This window comes from Bemisia tabaci, chromosome 3 (assembly GCF_918797505.1).
Source record: "Bemisia tabaci chromosome 3, PGI_BMITA_v3".
NCBI lineage: Eukaryota > Metazoa > Arthropoda > Insecta > Hemiptera > Aleyrodidae > Bemisia > Bemisia tabaci.
The window spans coordinates 34972177-34990985 of record NC_092795.1 but is presented as its reverse complement, the minus strand read 5'-3'; the positions used below and the strand labels follow the sequence as shown (position 1 = coordinate 34990985).

Genomic DNA, 18809 nt, shown 5'->3' with positions numbered 1-18809 from the left:
AATATATATACAAGTATCCAAAAATTCATTTTGGCTTCCACCCTCAGCTTATGCGTGGGGTAGAGGTACTCGAGATACATAGAAAAAAATACTAATTTGAAAATGTAAGTTATCAGAGGAAAGGCAAACATAATATATATACATGTATTCAAACATTCTTTTGGCTTCCACCCTCAGCTTATGCGTGGGGTAGAGGTATTCAAGATACATAGCAAAAAATACTAATTTGAAATGTAAAAATGTGATTTGAAATGTTTGAAATAGCAAAAAAAAAAAAAAAACTACTAATTTGAAAATGCAAGTTATCAGAGGAAAGGCAAACATAATATATATACAAGTATTCAAAAATTCATTTTGGCTTCCACCCTCAGCTTATGCGTGGGGTAGAGGTATTCAAGATACATAGCAAAAAAAATACTAATTTGAAAATGTAAGTTATCAGAGGAAAGGCAAACATAATATATATACATGTATTCAAACATTCTTTTGGCTTCCACCCTCAGCTTATGCGTGGGGTAGAGGTACTCAAGATACATAGTCTTCCATAAAAAAAAATCAAAACTAAAACAATTTTATGAGGCTTGGAGCATAACATAATCTTGTTTTATGTAAATTATATGTGGTATGAATAGCATAGCATTATCAGTAAATAGAAGTAAAATGTTGAAATTGAAATTAAAATAATTAGTCTTACTAAAAAACAAGATATCAAGGGTGGTTAATTACTAGACATTTAATTAAAAATCTAAGAAAAGGAGGAAAAATAAATCAAAGTGTAAAATCAGAATGTAAATCAAAATATAAAAATAAGTCAAAAATAATTTAAAAAAAAAATTAAAATGGAAAGGGAATAATCTTATTCTAATCATCAATCTTAGAATTACATGTATACATACATAACCATGCTACCATGATATAGTAGAAGTTTGGGTAGTGCCGCTGGGTAGTCACGCCCTCCTATGTTTTTACTGCGGGAGGGGCCCGCAGGGTAGTCTCGCCCTCCTATTGTTTTGCTGCGGGAGGGGCCCGCAGGGTAGTCGTGCCCTCCTATGTTTTTACTGCGGGAGGGGCCCGCAGGGTAGTCTCGCCCTCCTATTGTTTTGCTGCGGGAGGGGCCCGCAGGGTAGTCGTGCCTTCGATGCGCGTGATCTTCAAACACAGTTTAAAAAAAAAAGTTTTTAACTTTCGCTGAGAAAAAAATGTTCAAAATTTATATAAAAATTAAGAAGGTTCTTAAACTTTAAAACTTTAAAATGTTCGTGACACCGCACTGAAAAAAAAAACAATGAGAGTTAATGTTAATGGTTAATGAGGGTCAATTATGTTCTAAACGTTTCAGAATCAATATAATGTCTTTTTGGTATAACCGCACTTTGTTTATCCCCGTTTTGAGAAGAAACCTCGATTTTCTTTGTTTAGTTTTGTGGAGGAATTTTCTCATATCGATGAGATTTTGCTTGGTTATCCACACATCCTCTAGCTCTTTGCAGGCCGATGGCGGATGTTGTTGCCGAGGTCTGTAGAGGTTGCGTAGAACTCCACTGTAGGGTTGTCCGGTTGAGAATGGGCTTGCTTTTCGTTGTACAATTTGTAGCCTCAGTTGGTCCCTTAGATTGCAAGTTTCGAAGTCAAACGGAGCCCTCCGCGCCACTGACTCTGCATATGCACACGTGAACTCTCCGCATGCCCAGGTGTTGTTTTGAGAAGGGGCGTCCACCTCTGCGAGGTACCACGCTCTATCTCCAAATAGTGTGTTCCCAGCGCTCCGCAGTAGTTCCAGTTCGGTGCTTTTGTCATCGGGGATGCTGTCAATCCAGTAGATTGATCCTTCTCTCAAGTCATACACCACCAATGTCCAATGAATGTTGTTGTAATGAACTGGAATGAGTACTAATTCCAGTTCATTGATGTTGCATTTCTTGAACCTGCCTTGCACGGCACTTGGACCTCTATTTCTTAGCGATGTGAAGAAATAGGTGTCCAAGGTTTTTATCTTAGGGAGGTTGGATTCGCTAGTCGCCCTTTGTTGGAGCAATTCGAAGTACGCTGTTATCACTTCGTCGCTGAGCCATTTCTGGGATGATAGCAACTGCATGGCCTCATTGCTTATGTGCATTTCCATGATCGCGTCTGAGATGTGGCGGAGCACTTCGCCACTATTTTAACATGAAAAAATTAATAATTACATTTAACATATGTACAACCTTGGTCTTCTTCAGATAAAATAATACATGATAAATGTTGGTATGCTAACTCCTAATATAATAAATGATAAATAAAAATTGAGACTTACAACCTAAATTTACCAAATCGGCTTTCTCCACCTTCAGGTTAGTTCCGTGAGGTAGAGATAAGCTATTTTTTTATTACCTGTGGTTAGTACTTAGTAATTAGAGCTTTGCACGAATCACATCTCCCGAGTGCAGTACAATAAAATGGTAGATGCACATTTCTTTCATTGACCTCAATAGGCGGTAGTATGGTCGGTGCATTAGCAAATTGTGGGGCAGGTTTACCCCTGAGAATTTGGCGTTTCAGTCTTTTGCGCTCACTTGCGCCCTTTCTATTACCACCTGCTGTTTTCTTATTGTATGGTCTTGATATCTTATGGTCTTGGTTTGTTTCATTAGGTAGGGTCACACACTTGGTAGGAGAAATTTGCTCTAACATGTTGTTATTAATGATCTTTGATGGCTTCCATTTTAATTTACATGATTTTTTTATTCCGGGAATTGCTCTATTCTTTTTACGTTCCAAATTTTTCTTGTCTTTTGTTACTATGCCCAAGAGAGTGTCATGCTGTAATGTTATTCTATGCTCAGTAATATTTGTTAATTCTATGGAGATAATATTTTTTTTTATTGTCTTAACCAGCCCTTCGCTAGCCCTTACTAATGTGTTTGCCACTTTTTCTGGAGAGAACCAGTAAGTTTCGCCTTTTAAACTTTCTCTCTTTTGTTGGATATAAGCAAACACATTTGCCGTCATATTCTCTGTTAATAAGACTGCGTTTTTTAGCAAAACATTATAGCACGGTGCAACAGTGGGTTGTCTAAATATCCATGTTCCTCTATCCTCTCTTATGTTGTTATATCTATCGGGATATATTTCATAGCCGGATATTATTGTCTCCAATTCTGGTGCATCCGAGGTGTAATATTTCGCTTTTAATTGCTGCTTGGGTTTCATTTTTGTGGGTAAGATTCAATAAAAAAGAATATTGCACTAATACTAATCTTAATTTTACCTAGTTTTATTGGTTCTTCCGTCTCTGGTTAGAGTGCGTCCTTCGAGAGTTCTCTCCAACCTAGTGAAGAACAGACATAATAAAGCATGTAAGCACAATCCTGCAATAGAAATTGTATGTGTTATATACCTATTATATGTGTGATGACGTTTGTGGGCGGGATAATGAGTATTATATTGTATGAGAGTTAAATTTTATAATATACGACTAATATTAATGAGTATCTATTACATTAATTAAATTTTTTGGAATATTATTTCCACCTCCACCATTATTTCTGTACATTCATTTATGTTGATTTGTGTATCTCATGACCTTTTTCTCCACCCTCAACTTATTTAGGGTAGAGAGAAATGAGTACCTTCTCTCCACCTTAGCGTAGCGTTGGGGTAGAGAGGTAGGAGACAGGTATAAGAATTAGATGAGCTACATACATTATTTACATTTCCTATTTCTCCACCCTCAAGCAGAGGTGGGGTAGAGAGTTAGGTGTTATCAGTTTCATTCAATTATGACAATCGTGAAAAACAAAAAATTTAAGATAAGTTGTTTTGTAAGTAATCGTGCATTTTAATGGAGTGCAAAATTTTGGTGAGACAATTCCGTTTCAGTGATCTCCCCTTCAAATTTTTCTAAATTTTCTACCGTTTTTCTTCTCTGACGTAGTCGCTACCTCCTCAATTATTATTACGTCCTCCAATTCTATGTGTTCCTTGGCTGCTCTTTTTCTCTTCTCCTCTCTTTGCTTGATCTTTTTTGCTATAAAAGCTGCAATAATCACTAGAATGATAAGTCCGGTCAATAATAGGTGGGATCCATGTAGGATTTTTGAAGCGTTATCGAATGACACAATTTTCTCGTTGAGCTCTTCAACGTGATCTGTTGCCAATACTAATGTTATGTTGAAGGGAGATACATCAAAATCGATTGTGTCTTGTAACACATGAAAGGCCGGCGATTGCGTGTAATATAATTTATTATTGTGCGTTAAGGACGGGGTGTCCTCGTAAGTGCATACTGCAATCCCAGAAACTTCAATTAAGGCCCCTGTTTTCTTTTGTTGTACCGTTGCTACCTGATTTTTATTTAAGATTATGAGGCCGTCATCATACAGTATTGGGTTAGTTAATTCTATCATTTTGATTCTCGCTAGATCGGCATCAGTGCATATGTATGTGTGGCCTTCCTTATGACATTTTTCCACCGACATCTTACTGCTTTCCGCCACGTAAACTGGTTGAAAGACTTTTAGTTCATTACCTACTTGTTTTGTAGCAATACTTAAAAGCACCTTTTGTTTTCGTTTGAGTAGAGGAATAGTAAGGGCACCCCTTAAAATTTCAGCGGTTGCTTCTTCCACATTTGCTGAGAATTTTGCTGTTTGGTATAAGAGATAAGGTTTCCTTACGTATATTGTGTCATGCAAAATGTTAGTTTCACGTATCAATTGTGTAATTTGGCTAGGTGGAATTATTTTACTGGTTAGGCGCTCTGAGTGTAGACTCTGTAGGATGTCATCAAATTCTTGCAAAAGAAAGTGTTGATACATCATGAAAGTAACATTTCGCTCCACATTGCACGCAAGTTGTTTGTTCCCCTCTGTAATGTGGTGCAGATTCCTCCTAATTGCAATAAAGGTCTGCTCTACCTCATTCCTATCCTTCATGATTACTTTCTTCAAGTATGCCCCTTTTGTGTTTACCTCATGACGGAGTTGCTCAATTCTACCTTGTGAGGTAACATAGTCAAACCCAAGCCACGCTACCGCTCCGATTCCTAGCGCTGCAAACGCAAGTGGACTCCTTTTCGTGCGTTCAGTTTGTAAGTCGCTTAAGTTATCTCTGAAAGTTTCCTCATTTAATATCCTAAACATAGAACCCAGTACATCTGACTTATATTGTTTTTGACAAATTTCATAATGCATTGTTGTATCTATTACTAATTTTAATATTAATTCTCCGTCCTTAAAGTAAGCTCGCCGCTCCGTTGCGTATGTTATTACCGTGTCGTTCTTCACCTCCATGCATGCTTCAGTTACTTCTCGATGCATCATTAGAAGTGCGCTCAGCATAATTATCCCCAGTGCTTTCTCCATTTTTGTGTGTAGTTGATCTTTTCAACGGTCAGCCACACCTCTCTCTGCACACGCCAACTACAGGGCAGATTATAATCAATTCATAATTAGATGATTTGTGCAGGAAGAAGCTCGGCTTTTCATTGGTTGATCAAGAATGTTAAAAATATAAACCCATAGGAAGCCACTTTACCGAGTTGCACCGCTGCAATCTGCGATAAGTTTTTCCTTCAATTAAGAATGTAGACTACGTAATTTGGCACGTTATGATTTCGGCCCAACTACCGGCGTTACGCCAATTCCAAAACATGGTTCACAACATGGTTCCAAACATGGTAAGATTACAGAAGCACCTGAGAAGCACCTGAGATTAATCGAAGAGCAAGTGCAAGAAGAGGGAGGAAAAAAAAATTTTTTTTTTTTTTTTTGAGTTTGCACCACTGCAGCCTTCGATAAGTTTCTCCTTCAATTAAGAATGTAGACTACATAAATTGGCACGTTATGATTTTTGCCCAACTACCGGCGTTAAGCCACCTAAAACATGACTGCTCCAACTGCAAATTTCATTGAATTTGAAGTACTTCGATTTACGGGAAGATTACAGAAGTACCTGAGAAGCACCTGAGATTAATCAAAGTGCAAGAAGAGGGAAAAAAACAATTGTTATGACTTTCAGAAGTGCGGTAAAGATTTAACTTTGTTCAATTTATACCATTATGCGTATTACTGAAAACTTTAAATGCGTGCGACCTACCCTCATTTAGTAGCTTGAATAAAAAATACGTTTTTTAGGAGCAATGACTTAAGACCCTAATAAAAATAACTTACTTCTCTGGTTATTGCGGTCCTCACTATTGTTATCACGTAATTTAATATTTTTCTCCTTGCCACGCGTTTTCTTGTTTACATTGATTTATGAATTGAGCCCAACATGCATTGGTTGTCAGTAGGTTAGCGTTACCCACTATTATGTTTAAAGCCCTGGCTCTCGTTAACATTACATTAAAGCGTTTAGGGTCCTTTAAAAAACCTAAAGAGGTTTTTTGAGCATTTGCTCTTTTTGATCGTACCGTTGATATTATGACTACCAATTTCTCCATTCCTTGGAACTGTTCCACTGTTCCAACCACAATTTTTGACCAATTATTTTCGATTAATTTTTGTGTGATTTTATGTATCTGACCTCGATACGGCGTAATGACCCCTATATTCTCTTGTGTTATTACCTTATTTTTCAACCCTGGCGTTGTTAATAGTTTATGTAAATAAGATACAATTACATCAGTTTCATCCATATTATAGTAGCTCTTACTGAGTTCATCTTGTTTTTCTTTACCTGTAACATTATGAAAAACCACCGGATGGTTTTTATTAGGCAACCAATTTGAACCAATTGCTGCCGTTATGATTTTACTTTGACCTTCCGCAATCAACTCACCGCCGTAGAATAATTTGTTTGGTAAATTAATAATGGTCTTATGCGAACGGTAATTTCTAATTAATTTAACCGCATTATTAGGATGATATCCGTTGTTGCTAGAATAAATTTGTAATTTCATTAATCTTTCCAGTAGTGAGGTTCCCAGCCCAAAGTTTGTCGCCCAATTTGACATTATAACTGGAGATAGTTGAAATGGGTCCCCCGCTAGGATTATGCGAGTCGGATTTTTGCCAGCATTTGCTAACCCTGCCCATGGAATCAGAATTTCTGGTTCAATTGCTAAAGATGCTTCATCCACAAAGATGTGTGTAAAATGTGGGCTCGTTCCCAAACCCGCTGACACAAGTTTTCCAGCTCCTACCAGAGTTGTTGCGAGAATTGTATGTTTTCTCAGCTGATGTGCTTTAAAATTTACCACCTCATTTTTAAGATTTTTATTGTAACATTGTGCCTTCAAAATTTCTTCAGGAATTGACGTTATTTTTCTGTTGACTGGGTAAAGGCGCAATAGCTGTGTGGCAGAAATATGTTTTAGCAATGATACTGTAATGTTATCTACCACTGAATTTGATGGAGCGCAAACCAGTATTTTAGTGTTAGTGTCATTGGCTCGATCATATAGTTGATTGATTGCCTCTACTATTGTTGCAGTTTTTGCCGTCCCCGGTGGGCCAAAAATGATCAACGGTTGAACTGACGAAACTCTTAATATACTCTTTATTGCAGTTGCCTGCTCTGGGTTATTTTCAATTTTTGGATTAATCCACTTTATTGGGTCATTAAAATTTTTGGGCACTAGTGTATTTTTTGAAGGAAATAGTGCCTCCCTATCCATATTTTCCGACTGCTGTAAGGCTCTATGAGCACTTTTAAAGGGATAGCGATTTAGCATGAACGTGACACTCGCTCTATCGCCATCTGAATAATTGAAAAAGAATGAAGCCGGTAAATCAATCTCTGTTGTTTCATTTCTAATTTGTTTTACCACTCCATAGTAAGCCTGGTCCGGGAATTTTGTTAACGTAACTCTAACTTTATCTCCTATATTTAATACTGATTTTTCTTCTCTAAGTCCTGGCACCTGGACTGCCATGTATTCAGTCGTCTCCAAAAGCGGAACATCTCTCAATGCATAACCTCTCAAATTTTTGGCTGCTTGGAGTTCTTCCAAATACAGTGCTAAGTCAAATCTGTTTTTGTAATTTTTTGGTGTTAAAGCGATGTCGTTTGGTTTACATTCTCGGAAGATTTTCTTGTACTCCTCATGCAAATTTGCCTCCATCTGTGACTCTGAGGGAGGGGGGATTTGTTCTTTGTTAGCAAGAGCTGAAATTACTTGAGGAATAACATACTGATCCAATGACACTTTCCCCGGTCGAGGCTCAATTGTTAACACTGATGTTCTCGCTGACCTATTCTCCGATGACAACTTGGCTATGTGCTGAGTTTGTGTTTTCCTCTTCTTCCTCACTCTGTTTACCCCGCACGTGCCTCTCCTGTGTTGTTTTATTATTTTTGATGCTAATATTGAGTAGACATTCGCTCTTAATTTTTCTGGATTGAGATATGGACGCAACCGATCAATCTTTATTTTCTTTAATTTTGGGTGTTGTTCTGAACCTTGATTGATTTCATAAATTGAGTCTGTTATTTTCTTTGTAATTATGTATGGACCTCGGTATTGAATGGACAGTTTTTTCATTACTCCAGGTTTGACCGCTGGATGGAAAAGTAACACTTCACTCCCTATTTCTAGTTCCATATGCCTCTTTTTTTCATTATGAGTTTTTCTTTGTCTCGCTTGCGCTTTGAGTATTGCTGTCATTGCCTTTTGGCGTATTTCTTCCATTCGAGTTATGCGTTTTTCCAATGGAATGGGAGGAGGTAAGGTCCCAAACATGAAATCAATCGGGTGCGTCGGTCTCACTCCAAAAAGTAATTCAAACGGTGATTTACCCGTTGACATATGCACATGTCTATTCAATGCTGCTGTTGCGATCGGGACAAAAATATCCCAATTTCTTTGGTTTTTGTCCACGTATTGTTTAATTATGGTTTTAATTAATTTAAATGTAATTTCCACTTGCCCTGATGTCATCGGTGAATATGGACAGTTTGTTTTCATCCCGCAGCCCATTTTTGTTAGCATGCTCTTTACAGAGTCTGCAATAATGGATGCTCCGCAATCAGAGTGTACCATTTGAATAGGGCCGAACATTAAATTCAATTTATATAAGAAGTTTCCTATTGTTGTAGCGTTATTATAAGTAACAGCCTCCGCATGCATGAATTTAGTAAAGTAATCAATTGCACAGACTATGTAACATTTTCGTGAGGTGCTTGCCCTGAATGGGCCTGCTACATCCACCGCAATTCTCCGAAAAGGGTAGGGTTCAATTTTTGTGGATGTCATTTTCCCCGCTACTAGAGTGTTTCTGTGTTTCGTAAGTTGACATGTTTGGCAAGATTTAACCCAATTTACTACATCCTTTCTTAAATCAGCCCAGAAAAACCTGCTACAAATCTTCTGGACCGTCTTAAAAATACCTGGATGCGAACTTTCAATATCATCATGGAAAGCTTTCAAAACTTTAGGTCGAAGAGCTTTTGGTAGGCATAAAAGTCTATCTCTTCCCTCTGGCCCATATTTCTTTTTATACAGTTTTCCGTCTTCTGCAATGAAGAACTGTCTACTTTTCTTTCTCTCTTTTGACGTTACTTTGTCAGGATTTCTGAGCGCTGCAATCATTACTGAGAATTCCTCGTCTTTAGCCTGTTGCTCCGGTATGTCGTTAAGCATTAAAGTTGCAATGAAATTTAGTTCCTCTGCCCCTGGTATTGATCTTGAAAGTGCATCAGTATTTTTAATTATTCCACCACTTTTGTACCTTATGTCCAGATCATAGTCTGATAATTTTATTGCCAATCTCGCCAAACGATTACTGTTGTTCTGCAATTTCGTGTACTGTTTTAAGGCCGAATGATCAGTAATTACCCTCACTTTCTTCCCGTAAATGTAAGGACGGAACCTAGATGTCGCTTTAACGAGACCATTTAATTCTAACTCTGTAATAGAATACCTTTGCTCAGCCGGGCTGAACAAGCATGAATAATAACATACTGGTTTAATTGTGTTCTCATCAATAATTACTGATAATACAGCCCCAGTCCCAAACTTGCAAGAATCAACTTCGAGTTGGATGTCTAGTTCCGGGTCAAAGCACGCTAGAACTGGAGCGCTAGTTAACAGAGATTTAATTTTCATGAAAGCTTCTTCAGCTTCATCGTTCCACTGAAATGGGCTGTTTTCTTTTTTTACTAAGTCATAAAGAGGTTTACATATTATGCTTGCATTTTTTATGAAGCGTCTATAGTATGATACCAATCCTAACAACTTTCTAACTTTATTTACGGAGTTGGGTCTTTCATAATTAGTTATTCCTTGAATTTTTTCAGGATCAATTTCTAAGCCGTCTCTCGTGAGGCGGTATCCGAATACCGATATTTCCTCACATCCGATTTGACATTTCGCATAGTTTAATTTAAGATTAAATTTTCTACATCTTTGCAAACAAAGCCTCAGGCTAGTTAGCATGTCATTTAAATCTGTGCCTATTGGATATAAATCATCAACGTAGGGTAATACCCTATTATACAGCAGACCTGCCAACATTTTATATATCATATTTTGAAATTCCGCGGGTGCATTTGCGTATCCTTGAGGCAACACCTTAAAACATAGATGGGCAAAGGGCAAGCTAAAACCTGTATACTTTTTACTATTTTCGTCTAATTTTAATTGCCAATATCCATGAGAAGCATCTAGTTTACTAGCCATTTTACAAGATGTGATTGCCATTAGTGTGCTTTCAAGATTTGGCAGTGGAAAGCGGACCTTTTTGACTAATGTATTTAGGACTCTAAAATCTTGTACTAATCTGAATTCATCGCCTTTGGGTATCAGTAAGGCAGGTGATCCATACGGAGAATCAGACTCCTCCACTATTCCGCATTCTTTCAATCGCTCTACTTCTTTTTGGAGCCACATTAATTCTTTATGTGACAGTCTATAGGGAGGTTTATAAATCATCTCTTCTTTCTCCAGTTGTATTTTTATCGGTTCATAATTAACACATCCTCCCTGTAGCTGTTGCCCCGGGAACAAAAACACATCGTGAAAGTCTGAGAGTATCTGATACACCTTATGACGATCGTCTAATGATAAGTTTTGGTTTACCTGTATGAGCTTCAAGTCCTCCCAATGTGGAAATGGCTTCAAGATCATTTCAGGTTTATTTCCTGCCTTTACCGATCCCACTATTGCATCCTGATATAAGATCAATTTGTGTAGGTTTTTGTTCCTTAATATTACTTCATTCAAATTGTTGTCTAAATTGCTCGTTAAGAGGTCCAGTTTTTGACTGATTCTGTGCCGTACTGGTTTTATCGTGATTTTCCTAGAATTGAATTCTCCCGTAATGTAAACAGGTACCGATTTCACTTCATTAGGATTGAATATTACAGACTCTCTTATTTTGATCACCTTATTGGGTACCGATGGTGCATCCTGCATCTCTACCAAGTCATTCGGGGTCCCAGGAGTTTCTGCATCAGAAGACAAATGACGATTTTTCTTTACATCGCAAATGCTTACTAATATTTTTGGTCTCGCATGTGTTCTTCTGATGGAGAAACTTTGCAACTCCGAACTGCCATAGTCTTGGGAGAAGGGAATTTCTACTGTTTCCTGCACATTTCTTGTTAAAGATACTGTTTTTGTATTGAAGTCAATTTTTGCTTTGAAGTGTTCAAAAAATGGCACCCCTAATAATATTGATGCCGGAAGTTCCTTAGCTACAAATGCACACTGCAGTAAATTTACATTTTTTAGTTTTATGTCTACGGTAGTTTCCCCTATTGGTTCAAAGGTATCACCTGATGCAGTTAATAATTCTAGATTATCCACCGATGTTATTGAATTCTGATTTACCACTTTTAAGTTCACGACATTTATCCCACTCCCGGTGTCGAGAAGAATATCTACTTGCCGGCCGTTTATGCAACCCTCCACTCTTAAAGGTTTGCTTAACGTTGTCTTACCTACTTCTTCATGTTTTATTGTGCTTACAATCGCAGTTTCAGTTCTTTCGCTCAGAACTGATTTCAACTGGCCTTCTATTTGCGCAGCCAACATTTCCTTGCCCCTATCGTTCAACAAATAACCGCTCGTTTCAAACATTTCTTCCGTGAAATTTTCTTTAGACACATTAAGTCTGTTTAGTGTAGGACTTACATGTAATTGTCCCTTTATGGTCGTATTTATTACACATATTTTTTTATTTAATTCTTCTCTGTCATATCTCGGCAGTATTGGTGAAAAAATAATATGCATACTTTTCGATAGGTCTGCCATTTTTCCGAGTGGCAAGCTGTTGACAAATGCAGGGCAAGAAAAGTTAGCCTTCGAATTACTTTGTATGTGGAAATCTATACCGCCCGCTATTATTATCGCAATGACTTTTTGATCTCCATTAATTTTTATTGACTCTAAATGTTCCAATGCCTTATCTAACGTCAGGCTCGTGGCACAGTATACTTCAAGTTCACCTAAAGGTTGAAGCAAGGTTTCTAATTTGGCCTTTACTCGCTGAACATGGACATCTCCTACCACTATAACTCGCACATTTCTACTTTCTTGTGAGGTTTTATTGGTTGGTATTTGTAAGCTCACTAGTGTACTTTCATTGGTAGTTACTCTAACAATATGTCCTATTGGAATGTTTGCCATTAACTTTAGTGGAACATTCAGATTATTTATAATCGAAACCAAAAACTCATTGCGATTTATCAGTCTTACCTTTACGTTTGGTTTTATTTCCGCATCCTGTAATATAAATGGATCAAATCTGAAAGTTTGATTTTCCCGCTTCTCTAGTTTTGGCACCGTAGCTTTAACCAAAGTTTGTTCTTGAGGGATCAGAACTACATTTTCTAATAAATAAACCTTTGTTTTAAAAAATGACTCCTTTTTCGCCTCTTTAGTCTGCAATTTTGAGTCGTAATCGCGAGGCTTCTCTAGTTTTTTTGCATTTTACCATTAATTTTACCTTCTAAAATTCTGCACGAACTGGCAACGTGGCCAAAACCAGAGCAGTATTGACAGATCGGACCACCAGAATTCCGACGCTCATTGGAGCTATCTCTCTGTTCATTTCTATTATCTCTTTCTTTGGATGAGCTTCTTGTCATTTGTCGGTATCTGTCAGCACTGCCCGGCTGTGACTGAGTTTTATTTACATTTAGTAAACAATTTTTGGCATAATGATTTATGCCCTTGCAAATATAACATAGAATATCAGTTTTCGCGGCCATATTTTCACTAGTATATTGCGATTTTTCTTTCGATCCCTGCTGCGTAGCTAGCCGAGAGATTGCTGCCACCAAATTATCTATTGTTAATGTGTTATTTTCTGCGTCTACGTTTGGCAACGGTGTAACCTGGGCTGTTAGCAATGTCTCGAGCCTATCAATTTTCTTTTTCAATAGTTTTTCCTCCTGCCCGAGATTCTCGCTACCAGACTCAGCAGTTCTGTTGTCATTTAATCCTAGCGACTCTTCCGCTCTCTCAATGTTTTGCTCAAGCTCTTCTAACGTGTTATTTCCAAATTGTTTCACTATTCTTCTCGGTTCGGGCAGGAGTCCGTCTATTACATGAATAATAAATTCTAAGTCAGCTAAATTATTACCGACTCTAGTTTTTAATCTTGACATGGCGTCAAAATAATCCATTGGGCGTTCGGACAATTTTTGCTTACGCGCACCTAAAGTTTTTAACGCTGATCTATTTGCTGCAGGTTGAAATCGATTTTTAACCTCCTCTTTTAATTGTATCCACGTTAATTGCTCTAATGCTGCTCTTTTCCTATCATACCAATCCCTGGCACTGCCACCTAAAAAGTATGCTAAAACCCTTTTCGCAGTATCGTCGTTCCAGTTGTACGCGGCTTTTTCTACATCGAGCCTACGTAAATGTTCATCAATATCCTCAGTGATTTTCCCCGTGAAATGCGGTATGCGCAACTTCACGAAGTCCGGATTTTGCGCCATAACTGGAGGGTTTTGCCCTTCTCCTTCGGATTCCGTATGCTCGGACTCCAAATGCTCGGACTCCGATTGCTCAGACTCTGACTGCTGAGATTCCGAGTGCTTGGATTCCGAGTTTTGTGAATCTGAGTGCTCTGATTCTGAGTTTTGCCCTTGTCTTACCCTTTTTTTTAGCACTATTTCTTCCCTAAATTCTATTTCAGGTAGAATACTATTAATAATATTTTCCCTGTTTGCGTTTTGAGGGTTGTTACTATTTGAATTTAATGTAAAATTAGGTGCCAAACCTACACCCGAATCCCTGAAAGTGGAATTACCAGTGGTGAAAACAACTTCTGAACCCCGTAGTGATACAGATTTAACTATGGATTTACCTGCAGATGTGCTCCCTGAAAAACTCGGTACTTCAGGGTCAAAATGACACCGTGGAGGTTGGTTTTCGCTCTGTTCTCTTTCTTTTTGCGCGCGTGTTTTAATTAAGCTTTGTAGTTGAGGGGGTGAGTTTGGTGAGTTTGCGATTATTTGTCTTAACGCCGCGCGTGCAGTGTCAACTCGGGAATAATTATATGCATAGAGTCGCTTTGCTAATTCAACCTCTAATCTATCCGCCGTCAATCTGCTAATATCTGCTGGGTTTCCTTCCTCATCAAACTCTATTGATTTTACTATGGGGTGGAGCTCTTTTACTCTTGACTCATATTCTTCAACAGATTCATAGACTGGTACGTAGGCAGTTATCTCTGGTCGAATTTTGCTAGGACTCTCACTTACGACTTTGCCTAGTCTTTTTGTCAGAAACTCTATAACTTTCTTTACTGGGATTGATTTTAGTAATTCTAATGCCTCTGTAATTTTAACATGTGTGTCGATTCTTAATGGAGTGTTTAATCTTATTAGCGGTAAAAGTTCTAAGATGGTTAAATTGAAATTTTCATTATTGATCAGTAATGTCACGGTATGCATTTGAATTGTAGTCTGACATACTTGACAATTAAATTGCGCAGCAAGCTCTCACAGAATATTATTCCCAGTTATTCACTGATTTTTTTATTACACAGTAACACCTATGAATGTCGTTATTAATGATATTTACGGCAACAGATCACGCAACCAATATGCTCAATATCGTAGAATCTGTAATCAATATTACCTGTCTATTATTGATTACGTCGAAAAATTGTTCATAAACTTTTACAAAGGCAAAAATTTCTAGTTCTGCGACCGAAAAATTTTCAACTTCAGTTCCTAGGCAACAAGAAAACACACTCACAATTTTTGGTACACCTTCTTGATCTTTTTCAAAAATTACTGCTTCAATCTTTTCTCGACTTGACTGCAGTTCAATGTAAATTTGATTATTACTAGTACTCAATGTGCTCATTACTAATAGCGTGTGTGATTTTTCTTGTCTCCCAGAAGTCGATGCTTGCCTTCGTAGCTATTTTACTTCTTCACCAAAATTTTCCCACCAAAACTCTACACTCCAATTCGCTACTAATTTAGATTTTAATAAAGAAATTTCACGATATCAGCACTGATGTGATTAGTATTGAACACAATAATTTATGTAGTTAAAAAGGTAGATACACATACACAATAGACAAGATTACAGTGATTAATTATAAATGAAATTCCACCAATCTGAGATTTCAAGAACTCAGCATTATTTTTGTCTTTTTCTTATTAATGTTTAGTTCTCTAGCTTTCTGTGCTTCAATAATTAAGTTTGCTACGTTATTTGGATGGGTCTTAATGAATTGGATTTGCTCATACACAACTATATTACCCACTGTTAGTTGATTGACTTTCTCAACAAAGGAATATACTGTAGTGGACTCTCCCTGTACGCTTGTTTGTTCTGCCATGCCATTAACTACTGCAAATCAAGACAATTTTCAGACGGTTTCGACATTAATTTAAAATTTACAATTACTTACCACCTGAAAATTTTACATGCAAGGCACAGGAAGGGGAATTGGATTCTGTAACGAATGGGCTAGGAATTTTATTCAAGGAAGTGTTGTTGTAGGTATTCCGCAAGGAAAAAATGAATCATCAAAATTAGAAAAACTACAGCTGCTATTTTTATAACAAAATTAATTAGGCAACACATTTAGGTTAAATTACTAAAAACGCGTGTTTTCTGATAGGCAAGATTTCTTTTGATTTTTGAGCTCAGAAACAACAATAATCCTGTAAATTTCTCAGCTCCTGATGGAAAAGTTAGAGTTCAGAAACAACATTAATCCTGTAAGTTTCTTAGCTCCAGAAGGAAAAGTTAGAGTTCAGAAACAACATTAATCCTGTAAGTTTCTTAGCTCCAGAAGGAAAAGTTAGAGTTCAGAAACAACATTAATCCTGTAAGTTTCTTAGCTCCAGAAGGAAAAGTTAGAGTTCAGAAACAACATTAATCCTGTGAGTTTCTTAGCTCCAGAAGGAAAAGTTAGAGTTCAGAAACAACATTAATCCTGTAAGTTTCTTAGCTCCAGAAGGAAAAGTTAGAGTTCAGAAACAACAATAATCCTGTAAGTTTCTTAGCTCCAGAAGGAAAAGTTAGAGTTCAGAAACAACAATAATCCTGTAAGTTTCTTAGCTCCAGAAGGAAAAGTTAGAGTTCAGAAACAACAATAATCCTGTAAGTTTCTTAGCTCCAGAAGGAAAAGTTAGAGTTCAGAAACAACAATAATCCTGTAAGTTTCTTAGCTCCAGAAGGAAAAGTTAGAGTTCAGAAACAACAATAATCCTGTAAGTTTCTTAGCTCCAGAAGGAAAAGTTAGAGTTCAGAAACAACAATAATCCTGTGAGTTTCTTAGCTCCAGAAGGGAAAGAAAAATAAAAGAGAATTGAAAAATTATTAAAAAGAAGTAAAAGGAGTATTAAAAAGAATTGTTTTAAGACCAGAAGATGTATGAAGAGGGGAAAGGATGGGTGAAGGAGGGAAGGAAGAAAAAAAATTTAATAATTCTAGTCAAATTTCACAAATTCACGATCTGAACACTTGTCTGGATTCTTACTCCCGCTTGGCTAGCAAGAGGTGTTAGTCCAGAATTGGCCAAAACAATCACAGAGACTAATTTTTGACAACACGGAGAATCCACCACTTGGAGCGGGGCTAAAACTACTATGGGGGGTTTGCAGAGCAAGGCGATGTGGGCTACTCTCACAACCCAACCGCTGAATGACAATCACACTATCAGCCCCCGCACGGTGCTGACAGGATGATGACTTTTGGGGGCGCCACCAGATAGGGATGGTGTATGCTGAGTCCCTATCAAGCTCAGATGGTAGAGCGTACGTACAGACAATGGTAATTTACCTCGTGAAATAAATGAAGAGACCAGATGTATGAAGACCAAGGTTTATTTGTCCACAGCAACAAGGGCAGGTTGTACAAGGGTACAAGTTGGCGGGCGAATTGCTCCGGGGTTCCGAACGGCAAATTGCTCGAGCGGGAAGACTGATTTACCGACGCGGCAGCGAAATCTGCTCAATGGCTAGACTGACTCTGGGGGCCGGGAGGCTAACTTCGGTACAGTATAGGGTGTGGGTGCTTTTAGCTAACCGTCCTTAGCTGAGACCTGAGAGAGACTGACTTCACCCATTTTCCGGAGTTTTCATCAAACCTCGGATGGAGGGGAGATGGCGTGGGTTCCCACGCGAAAACTCCAAGAAAACAGCCGAAGCCAGCGTTTTTGGCTCTGGTCATAAGACACCAAATCACATATCCCTGGAACATCACATGCAGGCTGCCGGATTTGGAGACCCGAAATCGCCGGGTCCGATGATGTTAGTGAAACAACAGCGATTTCAGTGCCCCCTCCGGCAACCCGCAGATGAGCAGCTGGATTCGGCATCATATGGCCATAGGACGCTGTCTCTCTCAGATCACTGGTCCTTATGGGTGATCGGTCTGTCCCTCGCATGTTAGCGATCACATATCCGCGACATGATGTCACCATGTCGCGCGTGATCTGTAGCTGGACCACCCGAGTGACATCCCGACCGCCGGACGCTTTCCCTCTCCAAGGCGCTTCACAGCTGATTCCTACAAGTAAGTTCATCGGGGAGTGCACCCTGGAGCTTTAAGCTCGAGCTTTCACTCTCCGACGAACTTACCAGTTTCAGTTTGTTGCGAATGGGGTGACAGTTGTCACTATCACCATCCATTCGTCACAAAAGCTTCTATAAGAATGAACCGCTCTACGTATCAGATGTTTCAACTCGATGTATACTGGCAATCAGGTTATCCATCAACATTCAAAATTTAAAATTTTATTGACTGGTGGAATGTATTTTATTCAGTGGCTCAGACCTGTAACTAGTAAAATGTTCCGTTTTTAAATGTTTCTTGGCCCTCCCTCCATAAGGAAGGGTCTTGCTCTCATTTTAAATTCGTTTTGTTATCAAAAGGTGGTTGATATATTGTTACGTAGTTTATTGTCTGTCTCCAAGGACGGCCATTAACGATAGGTAGATCAATTTGATGATCTGTCTCCCGCTTTGTATTTTTGCAGATCGACACTTCCAGGAGCTTGCCTTATCAGATGTACATTGCTGCTTAGTGCCATTTGCTCTGTGCCTGTAGATGTTTCCTGTCATGTGTGGAAGGAACGTCGGGTAGAGAATCGATGGCTACCTTAATATCATCAATAATCGGAGTAAATTGTGAAATTATTTAAGCTGTGGATCTATGATGTCGCATCTTTTGAAAAATGCTCTCTCCTCTAAAACTAAACTGAAGAATCGTGTTGTGTCAGTGCTTTTCTGAGAGTGGTGTTCTGTATTGATCAGCTATTAAATCATGGTGCTAATTTTTCTCTTACGTTAAAGAGTGCTTTAGATATTTTTACAATGCACTCATCGTGTTTTCAAAAGTTCCTTCGTACCTGCACCAGTTCTAATCGGAAATTTGGATTTATTGTCTTCAAGTGGATTTTTCTGAC

General features: G+C 38.2%; 1 protein-coding gene across 2 annotated transcripts; it reads right to left on the bottom strand.

Moving 5' to 3' along the window:
* Nucleotides 1–611: 611 nt before the first annotated feature.
* Nucleotides 612–18051, bottom strand: LOC140224240 (sentrin-specific protease-like). 2 transcript variants are annotated; one of them, XM_072298238.1, is made up of 4 exons: nucleotides 17183–18051; nucleotides 5250–5399; nucleotides 3248–3307; nucleotides 612–2156 (listed from the first exon to the last, which is right to left on the bottom strand). In XM_072298238.1, the coding sequence occupies exon 4, from the start codon at nucleotides 2120–2122 to the stop codon at nucleotides 1316–1318; it is 807 nt and encodes a 268-aa protein (XP_072154339.1). In that variant the 5' UTR covers nucleotides 2123–2156; nucleotides 3248–3307; nucleotides 5250–5399; nucleotides 17183–18051; the 3' UTR covers nucleotides 612–1315. The 2 variants fall into 2 exon arrangements, with proteins under 2 accessions (XP_072154339.1, XP_072154338.1); XM_072298237.1 differs by lacking the exon at nucleotides 5250–5399.
* Nucleotides 18052–18809: the final 758 nt, after the last annotated feature.